Source organism: Ascidiella aspersa, chromosome 9 (assembly GCF_963924565.1).
Source record: "Ascidiella aspersa chromosome 9, kaAscAspe10.2, whole genome shotgun sequence".
In the NCBI taxonomy this organism is placed as follows: domain Eukaryota; kingdom Metazoa; phylum Chordata; class Ascidiacea; order Phlebobranchia; family Ascidiidae; genus Ascidiella; species Ascidiella aspersa.
In genome coordinates this window covers 9789399-9809395 of record NC_139455.1, presented here as the reverse complement: position 1 = coordinate 9809395, position 19997 = coordinate 9789399, and the positions used below count along the sequence as shown (strand labels likewise).

Genomic DNA, 19997 nt, shown 5'->3' with positions numbered 1-19997 from the left:
GGAGAGAAATTTTTGTGCGGCCCGCTAGTCATTTTCACTCCCAAGTAGTAATAACTCTAAAGGCCAATACTAGGCCAATACCCGTTATAACTCTAAAGGCCAATACTTAATTTTGAAACTTAATAGGTTCTGCGGCCCATTAAATTATTTCAAGTGTCAATGCGGCCCACTATAATAAAATGTTGGACATCCCTGTACCTAGACCTTTAGGAATAAGACCTAAATGGTCAGAATCAGGCTTAAACAACACTTTTCCTTACCCAAACCTCACCTCTAATTACATAGCATTTCCAAGCCCACCCATTACCGACCAATAACCCCAAACAGGGCCGAAAATTTGGTACCAAAATAAAACTAGGGCGTCAAAACGTCGACACCAAAACCGCCAATGCCAGATCATGGCCCCGATCGTTCCATACCCTCTCCCTATAGTTTCAGGCGTTATTATGGCCATTTAGGCCTTTTTACGCTGAATTTAGTACGTATTCTGGCACATTTAAGTCTTATTCAGAGGATTTCAAACTTATTCTGTACTGGATATACTGCGTATTTGGCTTTAATATGTCGTTGTACTTCAAACTATGTTTTTTATAGATTTTTCTGCTTTACGTATAGGTTTTGTTGATTTTTAGGTCTTGATGTGTGTTCCTAAACAATGAAAAAACATAGTGGCGTCTACGACAAATACTAATTGAGTCACTCAGATGTATATTTTCTTAACACTATTAAAGGTTAAAAATGTCATGCGTTTTTAGGATAACGGAGGTTGCGAGGATATTTGTGAAATTTCGGACAACATAGCGGTGTGTTCGTGTTCGTATGGTCGAGAACTACAGTCTGACGGCTCAAGTTGCTCAGATGTTCAGGAAGGTTAATAAAGTATGATTTTTTCGTTATACACAAGCCAGATTATAAGTTTATAATTCTTAAATACTTGATGATGACAAAATGACCGCACAACTGATTTCTTAACACTTGGTACGTCCGCAGCTGCATTTGTCAATGTTTTATTGTTATGCAGATACACCAACATACGAAGATATCTACGTGGCGTTGCTGTGGGTATTTTGTTTCGTTCTCGCTATGTTTCTTATCATTCATCTACGAAATGATTCAAATTAACTTTTGAAGGCCCTGTTTTTCTGCGCTATTTCTTCCTCAAAACAATTATAAAATAAAATCTATATGTTATATAATCAACAAAATAATAAAAGTGGGAATGATTAACAAACTGAACGAAATGTGACCTTTTTGCTTGTAAGTTTTCTTTGTTAAATAAACCACTTTATAATCGGGGTTTAGCGTTTTATTCTTAGGATTGGGAGAGAATGGTTATTAAACTCTACATGGTGACATAACGCACAATAGTGCAGTCACAAAATAAAAAGTATTACTTTACTACAAAAAGCGTTCCTGCGAAGATACAGACACTCAAATTAAACACTACAAAAACTTACTGCGAAAATAGCCTTCTTGTTGACAACTTTAAACTCAAACACTAGGAATTCGTTATAACCTGGAAGCTAACTGCACAACAAAAGTTTTTGCTGCCAGCCTTACCACCGCATACCCAAGCATGCAAAACATTCAACTTTATGCGGCGAACCACTTGTTTTTATGTAACTTTTGAAGTAACAACGTCATCGCTGAAATTTTTTTACGCCCGTCAAACACAAAAATATTCAGTATCCGTCGGTAGAAGGCATAAATGAAACAAATATCATAACTTGTAGGTGGTCACCTCTAGATGGTGACGTCAATAATCAATATTCAGCGATTTAAATTTTGAAATACATTTCGACTATACAATTAACAAATTTTGTTTGGAAGATTTCTGGTATGGGTCGCCAAATTGTAGAGCTTTTTATAGGTGAAGGTAAAACTTAATTAAAAACAAAGACAGCACATCGACCAGAAGAATGAAAAGCGATTTTATTCGACGATGCAATATTTTGACATTTCGCAATATATTTTATACACGAAACGCCTTTATAAGCTGTGACGAAATAACCATGAAAAAGTGTAGCTTTTAAAAACACTCAACATTAATAGAAAGGGCAATAAAACATTTTTGAGCAAACCTTTTAACGAAATAATAGTTTAACACACTAAATATTAACAATTTTGCACGCATACTGAGAAGGCACAAAAAACGCAAGAAAATAAAGCAAACAGTAACGCATGATGGACCAACGTGATGAAAAAAAAGGAAAAAAGATTATTGTAGTATCACAAAGAATAGCGCAATGACTGATTAACAATTTAACAGTCGCAACCTAACAATTAGGGCAACATGCCTAGGTATTATTTTGATTTCGATATAAACAACAATAATAATTCAAAAAATAAAAGCTAAGAAATAGCATAGAAAAGACAGTTTATTCATATGTTTATAAAATATATCAAAACGGCAGCACCAGACACAATGCATTACGGAAGTAAAGTATGCCGCCTATATGAGACTCGGTACAGAATAAAAGCGAGGCACCTATGATGCAAATGCAAATGAAATATGAAATGACGTGTTGTGGCGTTGTAAGTCTAAACTAAAACATGAATTAAACACGCTAACATGGTATGAGAAAAACATATGACATTTACAAAAATACTAGACAATAAACTCAACGGACGTGAAAACAGAAACAAACGTAGGTTTTCATTTTTATAAAAATCCACTAAAAATGTTTTAATTGTTTTCTTACTAGATGCCGCACGCAAGTCAATATTAACACATTTGGCACCATTTTATTAAAATTTTAAATTATGAAAACTTTTAGCAAAAATCGATTTCTTTTAAATAACACAGAAGTAAAAAAACATGATGATTAAAGCAAATTGTTGGCGTATGCGCTGTCATCGGTCTTCGGGGCGAGAACTAAAAGTGGGTTCTTCTCAACATTTTTCTTGTCGAGCGGTGCACAACCCATGGTCGATTCTGGGGCCAACTGAAAATGTATGTCTGATATTAGTATTCCTGTAAACCTAAAACTTTTCTGGTTTTGAAGTCTAACAAAACGTCATATAATTTTATAGTTTAGTCTTTCATTTACATTTCACTGCAAGACTTTATTGCAGGACATGTTAAACAAATAGATTTTAAATTGGTATTGTAGGCTGTATTATTTACAAAAATGATTTAAACTATAAGTTCATTCATAGTATTTCATCACCTGATCCAATGCTTTTAAAAGATCTTTGCGGATTCTGTGAATTGTAAGTCTTGCGTGTGGTTGGCGGCGCCACGATTCTTTCATTATCTTCGACACAATCGATAAGGACTAAACAAACAACAAATTCGTCTGTTTACAAATTTTCTTTAAAGGTGGTGAAAATACATTCTAGGTTGCTTCGATAGTTGAATGATACTAATGAATAAGATTTACAAAATTCAATAACGCAAAACAATTAGCACACCCGCCTAAGAAAAAAGACTAAACAAACATTTTCAAAGATGGCTAATATGTATAAACTGTAACACAAACCGGATCGGAGCTCCACCGGTTGGGTATGATTGGGCGGTATCCATCCACAGAAACCACTTTGCGCATTTCCTCGAAACTTGGGTCGTAGTTGACAGCGTCGTAAAAGGGTGGCTTTGCTTCCTCGACAATCCCTGGTTGTAAAGTACACAAGCGGTTGCAGAATTGTAAAATTGGCCGATTTTTGAGGTATTAGTATATCTTCTCAATTCTCATACAGTTAAGCCGATGAGTATTGTGTTGGAAATTGAAATTCCGCCCGACGAGCAAATGATTTCGATCGTGGAATTGAATTTTTATTTCGTTGATATTGGCCATAGAACAAGCGTGAGTTGGGACAATCCAACACTGTTTTGGACGAAGATTAAAAAAAAAAATTAAAACCAAATTTAAAGAATGATTGAGGGGGACCCTAGCAGTTTCTATATGATAGGCTATAGTTTTATAACATATTACCAGGGTTACCATCTACTAACACCAAAAAATAGGCACGCTACTGATTACTCGAGGCGGATACAGAATTGTTTTAGAGGGAAAGGCATTCAAATACCAATAATCCAAAAACACTTGTTGTCTTCGGCGCCAAATGCGCAAGAAAAAATGTGTGTTATTTGGTTGAATTGGCGAAAATTTTAACTTTAAACTAGACAGGGTGTGCGGTTTTTGTATATTTTGCTAAGGGGTTATAGCGCGGTTCTACTATACTTTACCAGGGTGTTATTCCTTAGTTATTCTATATTCTTTAAACGGGTCTTATTTGTCAGTGTCCATATACTCCCAATGTTGTGCTTCCAGTTTCGGTGCTTTAGCAGGCAAAAGCGGATGTGGCCCGAAGTTGCGTGTTATAGGTTGGACATGGTGCACTTTTACAAGATTGATTGCCAGTGGTCTTAATATAAATTTGGCTGCGAAGCAAACCTATAACTTGTCTTTATAATTGAAAAATATTTGACAATTTTTTCTTGCACCCCTATACGCCTCTAATTGGGGACAAAAATCAATAGTGTGATGTGTTCGATTTAGTTCTTTACAGCTATCTACTCTAATCTAGCGGCAGAAAACCTTCAATACAGAATTTGTTCATATCGCTTGCCTTATTCTGGCCGCGAAGCGGCTGGCTCCCTGCTGTGCTTTTTTTGTCCAGCGCGTGCAACATCCATTGTGCAAAGTGTCTCGTCTTAGTGAATTAACTTATTGCTCTTACAAAACAACATATTTTACCGCCGCAAGTCTAAATAAAAAATCTGCCAGGCAGTGTACACCACTTTGTTTGCAATTTTTTTTCCATCAAAAAATCACTTTAATTTCTATATTTTTGGTTAATTATTTTCCCCCATGGGTTAATTATTTTGAGTTGAAGGTCAAAATTTTGCTGTGAAGCAACCTATAATTTGTCTTTATAATTGAAAACTATTTAACAATGTTTTCTTTAGTTTTTTAGACACCTCTAAACACAAAAATGGCCGAATTTTAATTTTGCCCCCCTAAAATACTCCCCTATTTTCAAGAGGTAAAATGTTTATTTTAACATCAGCTTTAAATGGTTCTCTAACATTTGTGAAATTTTCAGATTTTTATGTCATTTCCTTCTAGTTTAAATATATCATTGAAATTTCCTAAAGTGTTGTGCATTTTGACCCCCCGGATAAACAGTTCAAGGCTAATGTTTAAAATTTTGTTACTTAGCATTGTATATGTCATGTATCCATCATCCGTAAATATATCAGATTTTTTTTACATTTTTTCATCTCTGAAAAGTGCCGAAAACCAAAATTAACAAAAAATGACAGTTTTACCCCCCTAAAAACCACCCCTTAGAACCTAGGCAATTTTTTTTTATATTAGAAACAACTTTGGGAGGGTATTTAACAGTTGTGAAAATTTCATGTTCCAACTATGTTTTTTTCCTTGTCAAAAGTGAGCCATAAAAATTGACTGAAAAAAAAAAAAAAAAAAAAAACTAGACAGGGTGTGCGGTTTTTGTATATTTTGCTAGGGGGTTATAGCGCGGTTCTATTATATTATACCAGGGGGGGTATAGCGCAGTTCCACTATACTTTACCAGGGTGTTATTCCTTGGTTATTCTATATTCTTTCAACGGGTCTTATTTGTCAGTGTCCATATACTCCCAATGTTGTGCTTCCAGTTTCGGTGCTTTAGCAGGCAAAAGCGGATGTGGCCCGAAGTTGCGTGTTATAGGTTGGACATGGTGCACTTTTACAAGATTGATTGCCAGTGGTCTTAATCTAAATTTGGCTGCGAAGCAAACCTATAACTTGTCTTTATAATTGAAAAATATTTGACAATTTTTTCTTGCACCCCTATACGCCTCTAATTGGGGACAAAAATCAATAGTGTGATGTGTTCGATTTAGTTCTTTACAGCTATCTACTCTAATCTAGCGGCATAAAACCTTCAATACAGAATTTGTTCATATCGCTTGCCTTATTCTGGCCGCGAAGCGGCTGGCTCCCTGCTGTGCTTTTTTTGTCCAGCGCGTGCAACATCCATTGTGCAAAGTGTCTCGTCTTAGTGAATTAAGTTATTGCTCTTACAAAACAACATATTTTACCGCCGCAAGTTTAAATAAAAAATCTGCCAGGCAGTGTACACCACTTTGTTTGCAATTTTTTTTCCATCCAAAAATCACTTTAATTTCTATATTTTTGGTTAATTATTTTCCCCCATGGGTTAATTATTTTGAGTTGAAGGTCAAAATTTTGCTGTGAAGCAACCTATAATTTGTCTTTATAATTGAAAACTATTTAACAATGTTTTCTTTAGTTTTTCAGACACCTCTAAACCCAAAAATGACCGAATTTTAATTGTGCCCCCCTAAAATACTGTCCCTATTTTCAAGAGGTAAAATGTTTATTTTAACATCAGCTTTAAATTATTCTCTAACATTTGTGAAATTTTCAGAGTTTTATGTCATTTCCTTCTAGTATAAATATATCATTGAAATTTCCTAAAGTGTTGTGCATTTTGACCCCCCGGATAAACATTTCAGGGGTAAGGTTTAAAATTTTGTTACTTAGCATTGTATATGTCATGTATCCATCATCCATAAATATATCAGAATTTTTTTACATTTTTTCATCTCTGAAAAGTGACGAAAACCAAAATTAACAAAAAATGACAGTTTTACCCCCCTAAAAACCACCCCTTAGAACCTAGGCAATTTTTTTTTATATTAGAAACAACTTTGGGAGGGCATTTAACAGTTGTGAAAATTTCATGTTCCAACTATGTTTTTTTCCTTGTCAAAAGTGAGCCATAAAAATTGACTGAAAAAAAAAAAAAAAAAAAAAAAAAAAAAAAAAAAAAAAATAATTCGGATAAAAACAACATGTGTCCAAAAAAAAATTTTTTTTTCGGGCCACATAATAATTCGGACAAAAACAACATGTGTCCAAAAAGAAATTTTTTTATTTCGGGCCACATAATAATTCGGACAAAAACAACATGTGTCCAAAAAGAAATTTTTTTATTTCGGGCCACATAATAATTCGGACAAAAACAACATGTGTCCAAAAAAAAATTTTTTTTTTCGGGCCACATAATGAGACGTGACGCCTTCGGCCAGGGTTCACCAAACCTTTTCATAAAGGGCCTGGCCATCGGGGACCGGCTAACTCAGGGGCGGGAAACATACGGCCCGCGATGGGATTTTGAGCGGCCCGCAGACAGTTTCCAGTGTTACATGATAATGTGGCCCGCGGCAACAGTCTGACGTAATCCCCCACTACTCGCTTATTGCAATTAGAGGACTCTAGCCATAAGATCGAAATATGAACAACATCAACGTCCAAATAAGACCAAATTAGGACTATTACCTAATAGTCGTCGTAATACCTAAATCGGAATAAGTTATAAATGACCAGAATCAGGCCTATAAAACATTTTACTGAAACCCAAACCCCACCCCTAAGTACATCACTAACTCCCCTAATAATTTAAACCCTAACCCATTTTCTAACCCCATCTATTACCCACCAATAAACCCCAAACAGGGCCAGGATCATAGGCCAAAACATTGGCACCATAACGGCGCCCTTCGAACTAGGGCGCCCAAATTTCAACACCAAAACGTTTGATGCCAGACCCATGGCCCCTATTCATCCGATAACCTCTTTCTACAGTTTCGTGTGTTATTTTGGCCATTTAGGCCCGATTCCAAACAATTTAGGACTTATTCCGACAGATGTATGTCTCATTTAGACGATAAGTTCTTATTCTGTCGTGGGTATAACTGCGTATTTTGGTGTATTATGTCGTTGGTGTTAATACTAGGGTGTTATTGATTTTCTGCTTTGTGTGTTATTGCTTTTTAGGTCTTATTGTGTGCTCCCAAATTAGATTAAGAATTTACAATCAATATTTTCCTTTAGATTTTGTCAAGTAAAGTAAAGTTGCAAATTTAACAAGGATTGGATGCCGAAGTATAGCCTATTTTTTCACTTAAGTCGGCAAAAAAGCAGTATGCTTGTTGTGCAATGGAAGTGTCGCCGTGTTTAAAGAGTACAATATTAGCCGCCATTATGCGACAAAACATATAGGCTATGGCAGTACTTAATATATCAATCAGGAATCCGGCCCGCCTGGTACTTGATTTCCAATATCAGTCCCGCCGACTGGAGATGTTGCCCGCCCCTGGACTAACTGTTAGGGTTAACGTTTGTGGACCAGGCATAATATTTTTGTCGAACTTAATTAACTTAATTATCGTTAAACAAAAGGAAAAAATATAAGAAATCATGCAATAAAAACAGTAGTGAGGCTGAAGGTTAATAAATTCTAAACTAAGCTCACAACTCAAAAATATGCACGTTTCTTAGAAATAAGCACGTTCGTATTTTCTAAGACACTGCAACCAAAAATAAGCACAAATCTTAGAAACAGACACGGTATGGTAACCCTGCATATCGCGCAATGCAGCTAATATTTCAAACTTTATACTAAAAAAAAAATCAACATCTAAATTCTAAACGCATTTTCACAGGGAAACAAATCCTGAAGTAATAACATTAGCCCAAAAAAGCCCTTACCTCCCGAAACACATCGTCTTGCAATCTCCCATATCACCAATGCGAACGAATAAACATCGGCCTGCTTGAAGCATTCAAAGCTGTAGGTGTTTAGCGTTTCGTCCAAAACCTTAAAGAAAAATGCTTCCGAACTTAATTTTCTGAATACACCAAAGTTGCAGTCGGGAGTCAATAAAATAATACAAAAAAATTAAAACAAATTTGGAATAAAAGCTTTATAAAGCAATGCAATGTTATGATTGGGGAAGTTCGATATTATAGGATAACTGTCGACACTGATGCCAAATGGTAGTTCGCTTCTCGTCCGAAACTAAGGTGGTTCGGCGCTGATTAGATTCTAATTTATTTTTTTTTATCAGGCATTTGCAGTTAGGAACTATATATATTTAAGAAACCTCGTGTAAATTCGCAAGCTTATTGGTGTGAAGTGCTACTTGTTTAATAACATTTATTTTTAGCGTCATCAAATGTAAACTAACCCGAAATGTGTAATTTTGTAACCAGAACAACTTAGAGTCAGCGGCCAGATCATTGGGGTTATATCGTTAAAACAGGAACAAATAATTAGGGCAGAAAAATAGAACAAACATTTAACCTGATAGATATACTGTCATAAACCGACATATCTTTTTACGTTAAAAATATTTAGATCTACCGACCATATTCATAAAATAGAGAAAAAAAAATGTTTTGTTAGTCAAACCGAACTTCCCAGTCGCCATCTTTTTGTCGAAAAGTCACTTATGAGACTTGAGAATTAATATTAGTCAGATTAAAAAACTATGATGTTCCAGCAGTTCAAACAGTCTTTTTGCATTTTAGTAAAACAAAATATCGTGTTGAATGAAAAATGTCAAACCAATGCTACCTCTGGCGACATGTAACGCTTTGTTCCGACCCTGTGGTTGTGTTTGGGAATCACAATTTGATCATCAGACGGGTCGTGCGTCACTGCAAGACCTGCAGAAATGACATAGGGGTTCAAAATACGAGTTACTGTGTGACGTTCTTAATACATTGCCTTAACATATTATTGTAGTACAAATCTCCCGTTATAAATATATATATCGCGACAATACATTCAACTTTACGATTTTATAGCAAATAAAAAAATGTGGTAACAGTTTTAACTGTAAAGATTAACAAACAAATATTTGGTGTAACACACCGAGATCAGCAATACAGCAGGTTAAATCGTCTTTGATAAGAATGTTCTTGCTCTTTATGTCGCGATGTGCTATCGCAGATTTCCCCTGTAAATGTAACAAATTACTGTCACCGATTAAAAAAAGTTACTGTTTACATTTTTAGCCAAATTTTCCCTCTTGACTTAAAATCAACAACGCAAAAAGTAAAGATTTATCGTAATACTCTTAGACATATCAAGCTTAACCAAATCTAAATATACTGTGGCTTGTGCTAATGTTTTTTTACTTTTGCTAATTTTTCCTTTCAGAAGTCAACATTAAACTGTGGTGATATTTGACATCAAAGTTTACTCTGTTCACCATTCATTTGTCTTAACAACTAACTGTGGCATTGTTTCTCAAGCTGCTGACATTTGATACGAAAGCCCAGCTAAGATATTGACAAGCTAGATATTGACAACGTTAAATTACAATTTATAAACATAATCTCTAAAGAGTCAATTAAATAAGGTCAAACAAAGCGGTTTACCTAAAAAACAAGGGCAATATAGCCATTCTTAGTCTACTGCAAACCGGAAATAATGTAATGTCGTTGTCATGTGAAAATGGAAATGGGGTATGTGGTATAGAATAATTGTGAACTATTTCAAACAATGTTGTAAGTCAAATGCCAAATGCCGTGGACACTTTGACGCGACGTACTGCATTACAAAGTCGATAAGGCGCCAGTGCAAATAATCTAGGTTCTTGAGTAACGAATGACTTTAAACAAAAGTGCTCGTCAAATGTTGCCTTCTGTTTAACATTAATCGCTAATTAATGTTGCATTCTGTTCAATATTAATCGCTAATCATTGGCTTGACAAATATTTTCGGGGTAATGGATTGAATTAAGTGTGTGTAACTAAGGTAAAACAATCAAAAATATTTGGAAATTGAAGATTTCAACAATGGCTAATTGTTTTTAGAAGGCAATCAGAATTACAAAAAAAAAATTGAATTAAAAGCTAGAAATTAAACTAAAATACAACATTAAACGTTCGTGGGACAAAGTTGGACGCTATACAATCCGCTGGCAAAACTCGTTGCGACTAAGAGACTTATAAAGGTCGTTAAACAGATGAAGCATTTTCCGAGTTCGGAATTTAAATTAGAAATCATGTTTATTAGCATACAAGTTGTTTTTTTAACAAAACTAAAATAAGATTAGCCTAGGGATTTTCTCATCGCAGGCCACTTTTGCTAGCCTGTCATTGCTTGCAGCAAAGTTCTTTGTAAGTCCATTAATGCTCCCGGCGTAGGACGACACGTAAACCTTTAACGCTAATCAAAAGATGACTTACTTAAGAAGACATAGATCACAGTTGTTATACAGTGTACACCTATAGTATGTGTATGTATGTTTAATCAAAATTAGATTAATTCCAGTTTCCCCTAATTGGTTAGAGTTTAACTAGGATTATCTAGTTGTGCCAGTACACACACGGGACACGGCGGACGTTTTAACGTCGTTTAGCGTTAAGGGCTCTTACGGATGAGGCGAGGATGTCGGTGTGTAGATGGGCGATCCCGTTGGCAGCGGTCAAGCACAAGGTCAGCATCAGCTCCTTGTCGAGCTCGGAGCGCTGCAAAAACTCGTAGAGCGAGCCTTGTTTGTGGTAGTAGGACACCAGCCACATCTGAAAGGAGGCAACAGACATGGTTAACCAATAGAAACACGAAAATATGTCGATTTATTGACGGATCATTCAGCCTTTGTTGTGGCTTCCACCATATGTGAGATATTGCCACTGTCTGTTATCATCTTTCGGTTTTTAATTTGCCTTAATAAACCTATGAGAATATTTTTCAGTGGCGAAAGCTTTCATGGATATCGAACATAAACATACGACTAAACGAAAATGGCCGTTTTAAGTAAAAGTCAACGTTGTTAATTATTACTATGCTGCTGTTTACCAAAAAGCCACGTTTACTCGATTTATGATACAAGTATTTAACAAACCGACATGCCGGAAAATCCGGTAAAAGCACGACAAGGCTTTATCAAGGCATATAAAATTTTACCGTGTCGAGCATTAAAACTTGAAGTCTGTCGTTACACTACAAAGTTGGGCCGAGTGCAAAGCGAGCGGAGGCGAGACATTTGGTCGCGGTCTGTCGTTTGGCCTTTGTTCGAGCAGCGATAAGCGAGTCAACGCGGCGCCAGCGATGGCGTCGACTCCACTGCCTTGTCCGCCGCTATTGCTGGCCTTAATTACTGGGAAGCAACAATGTGGCGGTTTCGGACGCCCGCACGTCTGTCACTCTCAATTTCGCCATATCTTTCAAATCAAGCGAAACGTATGTTACTCCATGTGCGAAACAATGCAAGTGGGCAAAGATTTTCGTAAGACGTTTCAACAACATTAAAGAGAAGATGGCAAGCTTACTTCAAAATCTTGCTGAAGGGTGAAGTTTAATTAAAATTTTAAATGACCATAGACACTATTCTTCTATAAGTTTTCTTTGAAATATCAATAACACCAGTGTTGCTTAATAAGATACCTGCTAGCCCAACAATTGCTGTTTAGTGTTTTGAATCACCAATAGAAAATTACAAGATTCAAAAAAGTAAAACAGAAGGCAAGCATTCACCTGTGTTACAGAATTTCGCGATGTCATGTCAGAAGCAATATATCCAAGTATGTTGGAATGGCGAAGCAGCACAGTATTGTAGATCTCGGTCTCCCGGGCCCATGACTGCTCATCACGGGAAGCAAATACCTTTACAGCCACATACTCACCATGCCAGCAACCTTTCCAAACCTCACCATATCTTCCTTTGCCTAAATGCAAATTTAAAGATATAAAATGGACAAAGCCAATGTATCCTATCTAAACAAGTACATACAAACGTTTAAAGGCAGGAATTAAAACAAATTGTCTGGTTGTTATATGTAACACAAGAGCAGTATTTTAAAATTGTGATAAATGACATGGAGTAGGATTTACCTATGCAGCTTATTAACTGAATTTGCCTTGCCATGGTTCGCTGCACAAGAAATGGTAAACCTGATCCACTTCCTGATGTGGCGGAGTTCATCCAATCCTAGACCATAAATAAAAAAAATATTTCTAAAAACAAATTATAAGTATTGAAGGCAGGTGATTAGTTTTTTTAGTTATATACCGTTTACATTCTTTAGAAAAGTAAAAGCTGAAAAAGGCTTCTTGGATGTTCACCATTAATGTAGCAAAAAAAATACTCACATATTACACAATAAGCAAATGAGTTTGTCATACATATTAAGGCAGTACAAACAGAAGCAATATGGTAAAATAGACAAGATACTAACCGCCAATGTACTGTCTCCTACATGAGTTGTTCTCAGGCCACCTTCCAATCTGCCAGCTTCACGATGTTTTTCAATCTCCTATAATTTGTTTAGAAAACAACTACTTGTGGAATGCACAGGGTGAAAACTCCAAAATAAAAAATAACAGCATGCTTTTTGAAAACAAATAGATTTTCCAAATACTGGAATATCTTACCAGCATTCTTTGGTTATGAAAGCGTTGGACAAAAAACACTACCACGCCAGAACAAATACAGAAAGTAAAAAATAGTGATACAATAATGGCTATCAGCACTGCATTGCTCGGGCTCCCTGGACTTGTTGACTTGCCATCAGCTGCCGCACCTTTAATATAAAATATTTAATTTCAAAAAATACTTTGCACCAACAAAAATATGCAAAACATGCACCCCAACCACAGTCACAAAATATATGAAGAGTCTTACACCTATTGCAACAAGAAACAAGGCACTATTTTTCTTACTTGTTGTTGACAATGCTAAAGTTGGATTTAAATTTTCATTGCACAAATCTTCCATGCAACACAACACAGCAACTTTGGCCATCGTTGTACACATAAGCTTGGATCGTTTGATAGTTTTAATGCAACCTTTTCTAATTCCAATTCTGAAAGAAAGAAAACAGAGGGCCTTCAAAAGTTGTTAATAAGATTTTTAGATGTAAATACTTGTAGTTGTAAACACCAACTTAAGTAAAAAAATAACTACATTTTACATACTCTGGCTCATTAGCATTGACATAAGAAAAACATTTTCCTAGTGTTGTACAATAACCATCGTCATCACACAATCCAGGGTCATTCTCATCTCTGTCACAAACACATCGGATTATCGTTCCTGAAAAAAGATTAAAAAGTTTTAAATGATTAACATAGATCTAATCTATACAAAAAAAGTTATTGAATGTTCAGACTTGCGATTTTGTTTTAGGTTTTAAAATATTAAGGGCGTCGTACAACAATTTTGGTCCATATTCAACTCAAGTAAGATATTTGCAGATATTATATTTACCAAGTTGGGTGTTTAACTCATTAATATAAAACTGTAACCATTAATTATGATTCAACAATAAAATTTTTCAAAACTGATTCAGTTTGGCGCTACACAAATAAGGGCAGGGGTATATTTAGTTATGTATGGATAAAAAGAAAGCCAATGTTAAACCCCAAATTTTCCCCCAGTATTCGTTTCTTCCTCCTAGCAGCTGAAACTGGGCATAATCAAATTATAAACTTGTATTTATATAGGTTAAATTGGACAAACTTTCAATTTATAACGTTACATGACACCTTAGCGCATAAAAGAGATTCAAATTGAAATAACAGCATTTATGTTGCAGAGGACGTTTTTGCCGAACCCTTGAAACAGCTGTGTAAAACCCCAAGGGTTCAATCAAAACCTGGTTTAGAACCACTGCCTTAGTGTGTCATTTCTAGCAAAGTATAGGTCAGTAAAAGCATGATGCCTTAAAATGTTAGACGTCAATCGAGATTATGACATTCGCAAATTTGGTAAAACACCCAAGATGTTTTGCTTAAAAGTTGAACACTCCCCCAAAGTGACCCAATTTGGAAAACATGGACTATTATATTTTAATCTAGTCACTAGTGACTTAATTGTTTGGGTATGAGAAATTGGCGATACAATAAAGTTTGTCGATTTTAATAAATAATATGGTGCCTTTATATTGTGTCCCTAAGCAATCATATTATTATTTTTATCACTGGGTGTGTCACCAGATTAACAACCATTTACAAGGACATTATGAGGAAAAAAATTTAAAAGCCAAAAAAATGCTGTATGTTATTGCATAGCCTTAATAAGTGTTCTGAAAATGAACCTAATTTTTAATCATTGCAATTGTTTATTTTAGTTGGGTGGTCCAATGCAGAGGTTTGATGCTTTTCATCTGCACCCATGAGACAGATTCAACCATCACCACCACCCCCCCCTGAAAAAAAAATAAGGCACCCTGATTTTATCATATGTTTAACAAGCAGGATACACATTTTACTAATGGCCAGATAAATTTTCAGGTTGTACACCCAAAATATTTTGTGATCTGCCATACTTTTAAGACCAGTGGTTCCAACCGCCGGTCCGCGGTTGAAAGGCTTTGTTCCACCAAAATTAGAACTTAGTCAGTTCCGTAATTTGCAGTATTGTGATGTAACATAGAGTTAAGGTCTACTTCGGAGTGTATAGTACATTACAAGGCTGCAAGTGTTATGCCCAACTGTTTTAAAGTAAGTCTAAAACTTTAATAAGACGAGTTAAAAAAGTTTAATTGAACCACAAATACCACATATGTTATCAAAAAGACAGAAGCAAATGGCTCATTAAATTGAAGTTTCCATTCCTTGCTTTTAAGTTGCATACTTTTGTAGTAATTACATTTTTGGGGTGATTTTAGTTTTTAAAGGTTCATCGGTCAGCAAAGTTTTGTTTTGAAACTTTACCGGTCCGTTAGCTAAAAAGGTTGAGAACCACTGTTTTAGACGAGATACTAGGTATAAATTAACTTTTACCATTGGAAGTTCCTCCACACTCAACTTCAAGCAAAAATAGAAAACCCAACACAAATAGTCCAAAGAGTTTCATGGTAAGTTTAGCATTAGAATGTAATGTTTCACTTATCCAGATGAGCAATCAATCAATTTGAACAATCATTTTAAACACATCATTTATTTTTATGACAACTGTATGAAACAAAAAAATGTTATGGATTAAAAATATGCATTTTAAATAACTACACATTATAGATAAGGATATATGTTGCGGTTATGTGTAACTTACATAAGATTTCGGAATTTTAAATACTTTAACTAAATCCAGTCTTTGACACATTTTGGCACAAAATGTGCTGCCAAGCGATTTCAGCTCTACACCAAAAGTTTAACTGAATCAGTCAATGTTCATGCGAGTCAAGGCCAGGCTAAACAAACTAGCCTGTTGGTGGGTTTATACTCACAACATCATCCATACCAGGGCAAATTAGGCTAGCGTTTTTATTGTAGGAGTTTATGCTACACTAGCCTAGCTAGTTTTTTAGCGTTTAATTATGCAACCTTCATCAGTACTATCACAATAATAACGGTCACGTCTAAAAAAATATTTGGAATATAACTGATTTTAAGTTCAACAATTAAAGTTTAACTTTACAACGATTGTTGATAATAACAAATACTATACACTAAAACTGAAACACCATTGAGCAACAGTGTTGCCAGATTAAAATTTTGAAAATAAGCCAAACCGTAAATGAAAAAAAGCCAGAAAAAGCCAAACATTAATTAAATAAATTCAAAACCCATAAAAGGCATAATTGATTTGTATGAAAACAAATATCCTTTAAGGCCCGTTTACACTACAGCTGCACTGAGCTGCGCTGGGCGTAAAAATCGCTCCAAACGTAACGTGTTTCTATAGCTGCACTGGGCTTGAGTTTTGCAAAGCGTGAAAATCGCTCCAAAGCGTATTTTTTAAGCTAGCTGCAGCTGCTGCACAGGGCTTGAGTTTAGCAAAGCTTGAAACGCTCGCCACAATAGAAATTAAATGCAAATTACGCTTTGCTCAGCTCACTGCAGCTGTAGTGTAAACAGGCCTTTAAGCTTCAAACTTGTGTGGTATGGCAACATGATAAAACATAACATGTTCTTCACTTCACTGAACTGTTTAAGCGACCAATACTTTACGTAAAAAATCAAATTTAAATATGAGTCACTTTCTTTGTATTGCTTGCAATTTCCCAAGTGTGTAAAATATCTTGCGTAGAACCAGTGCCAATCTTAAAAAATCAAAACACGAACCAACAAAATCCGGCGCTCTTTCACTATTGTACGTAAAAAGTTATGCAAAAAAAAAAAAATGATAATACTGCATACCACAACGCCTATTGTTTGGGTTAGGGGTAGCGTTTGGGTGAGGGTGGGCAAGTAATATTATGTTTATTATTAATAATAACTTGACCCACCCTCAACCAAACGCTAACCCGCACCCTAACCCAAACAATATGCGTTGTGTTATGCGTCAGTTGAAGAAAGTTTTTTTTTTATTAATTTTTACGTACAATAGTGAAAGAGCGCCCAAAATCCAACGGGTTCGCGACCCATCATGGGTTGAAAACACTGCAACCTGGAGAGTGGAGACCTGCGGTAACGATTTATTATTTTTTTTAAATCACGGTATCGTAAAACGAATGTTTTAGAACAGAAAAGTAGACCTTAATGTAATTTGACTAGATCTAGCAAGCTTTTACAAAAAAGCCAGAAAAAAAGCTAAAAAGCTAACTGAATTTTCTGACGCCAACCAGGTTAAAAAAAATGACAAATTTGTAGAATTTGGCCTAAAAAAAGCCAATCTGGCAGCCCTGTTGAGCTATCAATTTATCAATCAAGATGACTTTAACCCGGGTGGCATTATAGTATATTAAAACAGAATATACTATAGTGGCATTGACAGGACATGACAACAAGCCAGCGCTCAGTTTGCCAGCTATTTTTTCCAAGCAAATATTTTTACCATTTAATTCTTAAAGAAACTATAAATGTATAGCATCGTTTATTTTTTTCTTTTGATTGCCGTTTACCAAAAATTTCACGATACACTGCTTATCTTACTTCTTGCCTCGGTCTTTGACTTCACAAAGTTTAATGATCTGGCAATTGGCAGTTGACACATGTCACAATTGGAAGTTGGCACTTGAAACAGTTCATACGATAAACATATGCCTACTTCAGGGCTATTAGCTGACTTATATATTTTGGGGAATCAAGTGTATTTTAGAAAGCTTCACATACATAGGCTTACTTAATTATTTGCTCAAAAAATGTTTCATTTTGTATAATCGCTTTACTAATGACGTATGTTACTGTAAATTAATCAAAAGCACCAAAAGTTCTAACTATTTAGATTTTAATTGTAAGGGGAAAGTGCCAACAGCTCACGTCATGTATTACACACGCATTCAGATTCCAATTTAATATTCTTCCAAAGACTGCGGGCATTTTCGATTTACACCGCTGCACTTTTTCATGTCACTGTTTATTACCGTTACACTTTTCAGCTTTATAATTCAGTGTTTTACATGTCGTCGGTAAAACGCAAAACTTTTTATATTTGTCGTTCAGACAGTGTTACCGGTATTGCAATAGAGCAATTTAAGTAACACCCAGTTTAAAAACAAATCCGGGAGTCAGACATGCAAAGTCGTGCGTTTTACTAGGCCACAGACCAATTTTCTTCTTTACGACTTTGTTTTACTGCAATAGTAGCCTATTTTATTTTTAAATTCTTCAAATGATTGTTTAGAAGGTTTAGTAAGACATTACAAGTGTAAGATAATTACAGTCACATATGTCCAGGGGCACCCGCAGAAAATTTTCCAGCGGGGGGCAATCAGGGGCGTAACCAGAAAATCAAAAAGGGGGTCCTGAATTTTCAACTTAGGGAATTTCGCTATTTTTCGTCTGACGTTAATGAATAATAACGCCATAAAACAGTGACAGTATGACGTTATAGAATGGTGACACGTGTAATTTTAATGTAAAGTATAGGACATCATAAAAAACAGAATGTACACCAAACTAAACCATTACAATCACTATAAAAGCCAATACTCATTTCGTGATAGTTTAAGCCAAGCTGCTGTAAAACAGGCTAAAACAAAATACTCGATCTGGGGATTGAGCTGGACAAGAGAATGCCTGGACAACCGGCAAGAGATGCAGGACTTTCATCAGAAGAATAAATTGTGCGCGTTATGAAGAATGTATTTGATTCAATATGAGATGTCAACACGTTTTTTCACGACTAAAAGACCCGAACAATAAATTTGGATATTTGCTGAACGTAAAGACTCTTCTATTTGACACAGACGAGGATGCAATATGCGTCGAAATTGTGCAGATTTTGCGAATTTCTACGACACGTACATCAATGGCAACGATCTTTTAAACTGGCGATTTCCGAAAGCTGCTTAGTAACCGAACTGAAGCTCTACCAGAAACTCCTTTAGAGTTTGTTGGTTTTATTGTGTTTTATGATGATGATGTATTTCCAAATATGCGATCTTCACTACAAATTCTGTTAACAATAGCAGTTTCAGTTGCAAGTTGTGAGCGGTCGTATTGGAAACAACAGATTTCGATGACGTGATTGACCAGTTTGCGACAGTGAAATCACGAAAAATAATCTATAGTTGTTAATGATTCATGTTTGACAGTGACTTAATGAGTCATACGTGTAGTTTGTATAACCAAAACGCTTCTTAACTGTTTTCCGTATAAGGTACGGTACATTAGGTTAATTCAATAAAAAATGTGATTAAACATGGAGGAGGGGGCGCCAAATTTATAGTTTGCCCCCGGGCGCAAAATACCCTTGCTACGCCTTTGCCCGGATCACATCCTTACATAAAAATAATGTTCATGGTGAACGTACAAAATACGTCACTAAAACACCTTTTTTTTCAACGTCTCATTTACGTCGTCTCGAGTCAACATGTTAACGTATAAATAACGTACTTGGGCAACGTTGTTTTGACGTTGTATTTCTGGTTTAAATTACGTTTAAGTTAACGTATAAACGGCGCCGCAAATCGTCTGGGATAGACACTTTTACTTAACACTAACGGTGGTTTGCAAGTTGCAACGTCTTTTTAACCAAACTTAACCAAAAATCTACGTCATTGTGACGTCAAATTGTTAGCTGGCCAGTGAGGAAAGTAGGCAATCAAGTCAAATTCAGTTCGATTTAACTAAATACATGACATCTATTAAAATAAATTCCTATGGAAAGCCTATTGTAAAACATATTTTAGGGTACGACCTATAGTCTGGGTTATAGTTTATTAATATTAGAACTCACTTCGTAATCTAAACTTGTTGAAGCTTATATTTACCGAAGTATTTTTTTGTTGAACAAGTTGCTATTTCGAGATAATATTGCTAGATGTCGAGGGTGACGC

At 35.6% G+C, this 19997-nt stretch overlaps 1 protein-coding gene across 1 annotated transcript; it reads right to left on the bottom strand.

The window, feature by feature from the left end:
- Positions 1–1915: 1915 nt before the first annotated feature.
- On the bottom strand, positions 1916–15725 carry LOC146132899 (activin receptor type-1-like). The gene is made up of 14 exons (XM_083397561.1): positions 15559–15725; positions 13750–13867; positions 13495–13637; positions 13207–13355; positions 13011–13088; positions 12667–12763; positions 12310–12500; positions 11208–11354; positions 9697–9781; positions 9397–9488; positions 8529–8637; positions 3483–3613; positions 3171–3278; positions 1916–2945 (listed from the first exon to the last, which is right to left on the bottom strand). Exons 1-14 carry the CDS (start codon positions 15629–15631, stop codon positions 2826–2828), a joined length of 1641 nt encoding a protein of 546 aa, XP_083253687.1. The 5' UTR covers positions 15632–15725; the 3' UTR covers positions 1916–2825.
- Between the last annotated feature and the right edge of the window lie 4272 nt (positions 15726–19997).

Coding starts and splice junctions, on each gene's coding strand:
- LOC146132899 (XM_083397561.1), bottom strand. CDS start 15,631: ATGAAACTCTTTGGACTATTTGTGTTGGGTTTTCTATTTTTGCTTGAA. Junction 9,489..9,696: donor CTGCTGTATTGCTGATCTCG/GTGTGTTACACC, acceptor TCATTTCTGCAG/GTCTTGCAGTGACGCACGAC. Junction 8,638..9,396: donor AGCGTTACATGTCGCCAGAG/GTAGCATTGGTT, acceptor TTTTTCTTTAAG/GTTTTGGACGAAACGCTAAA.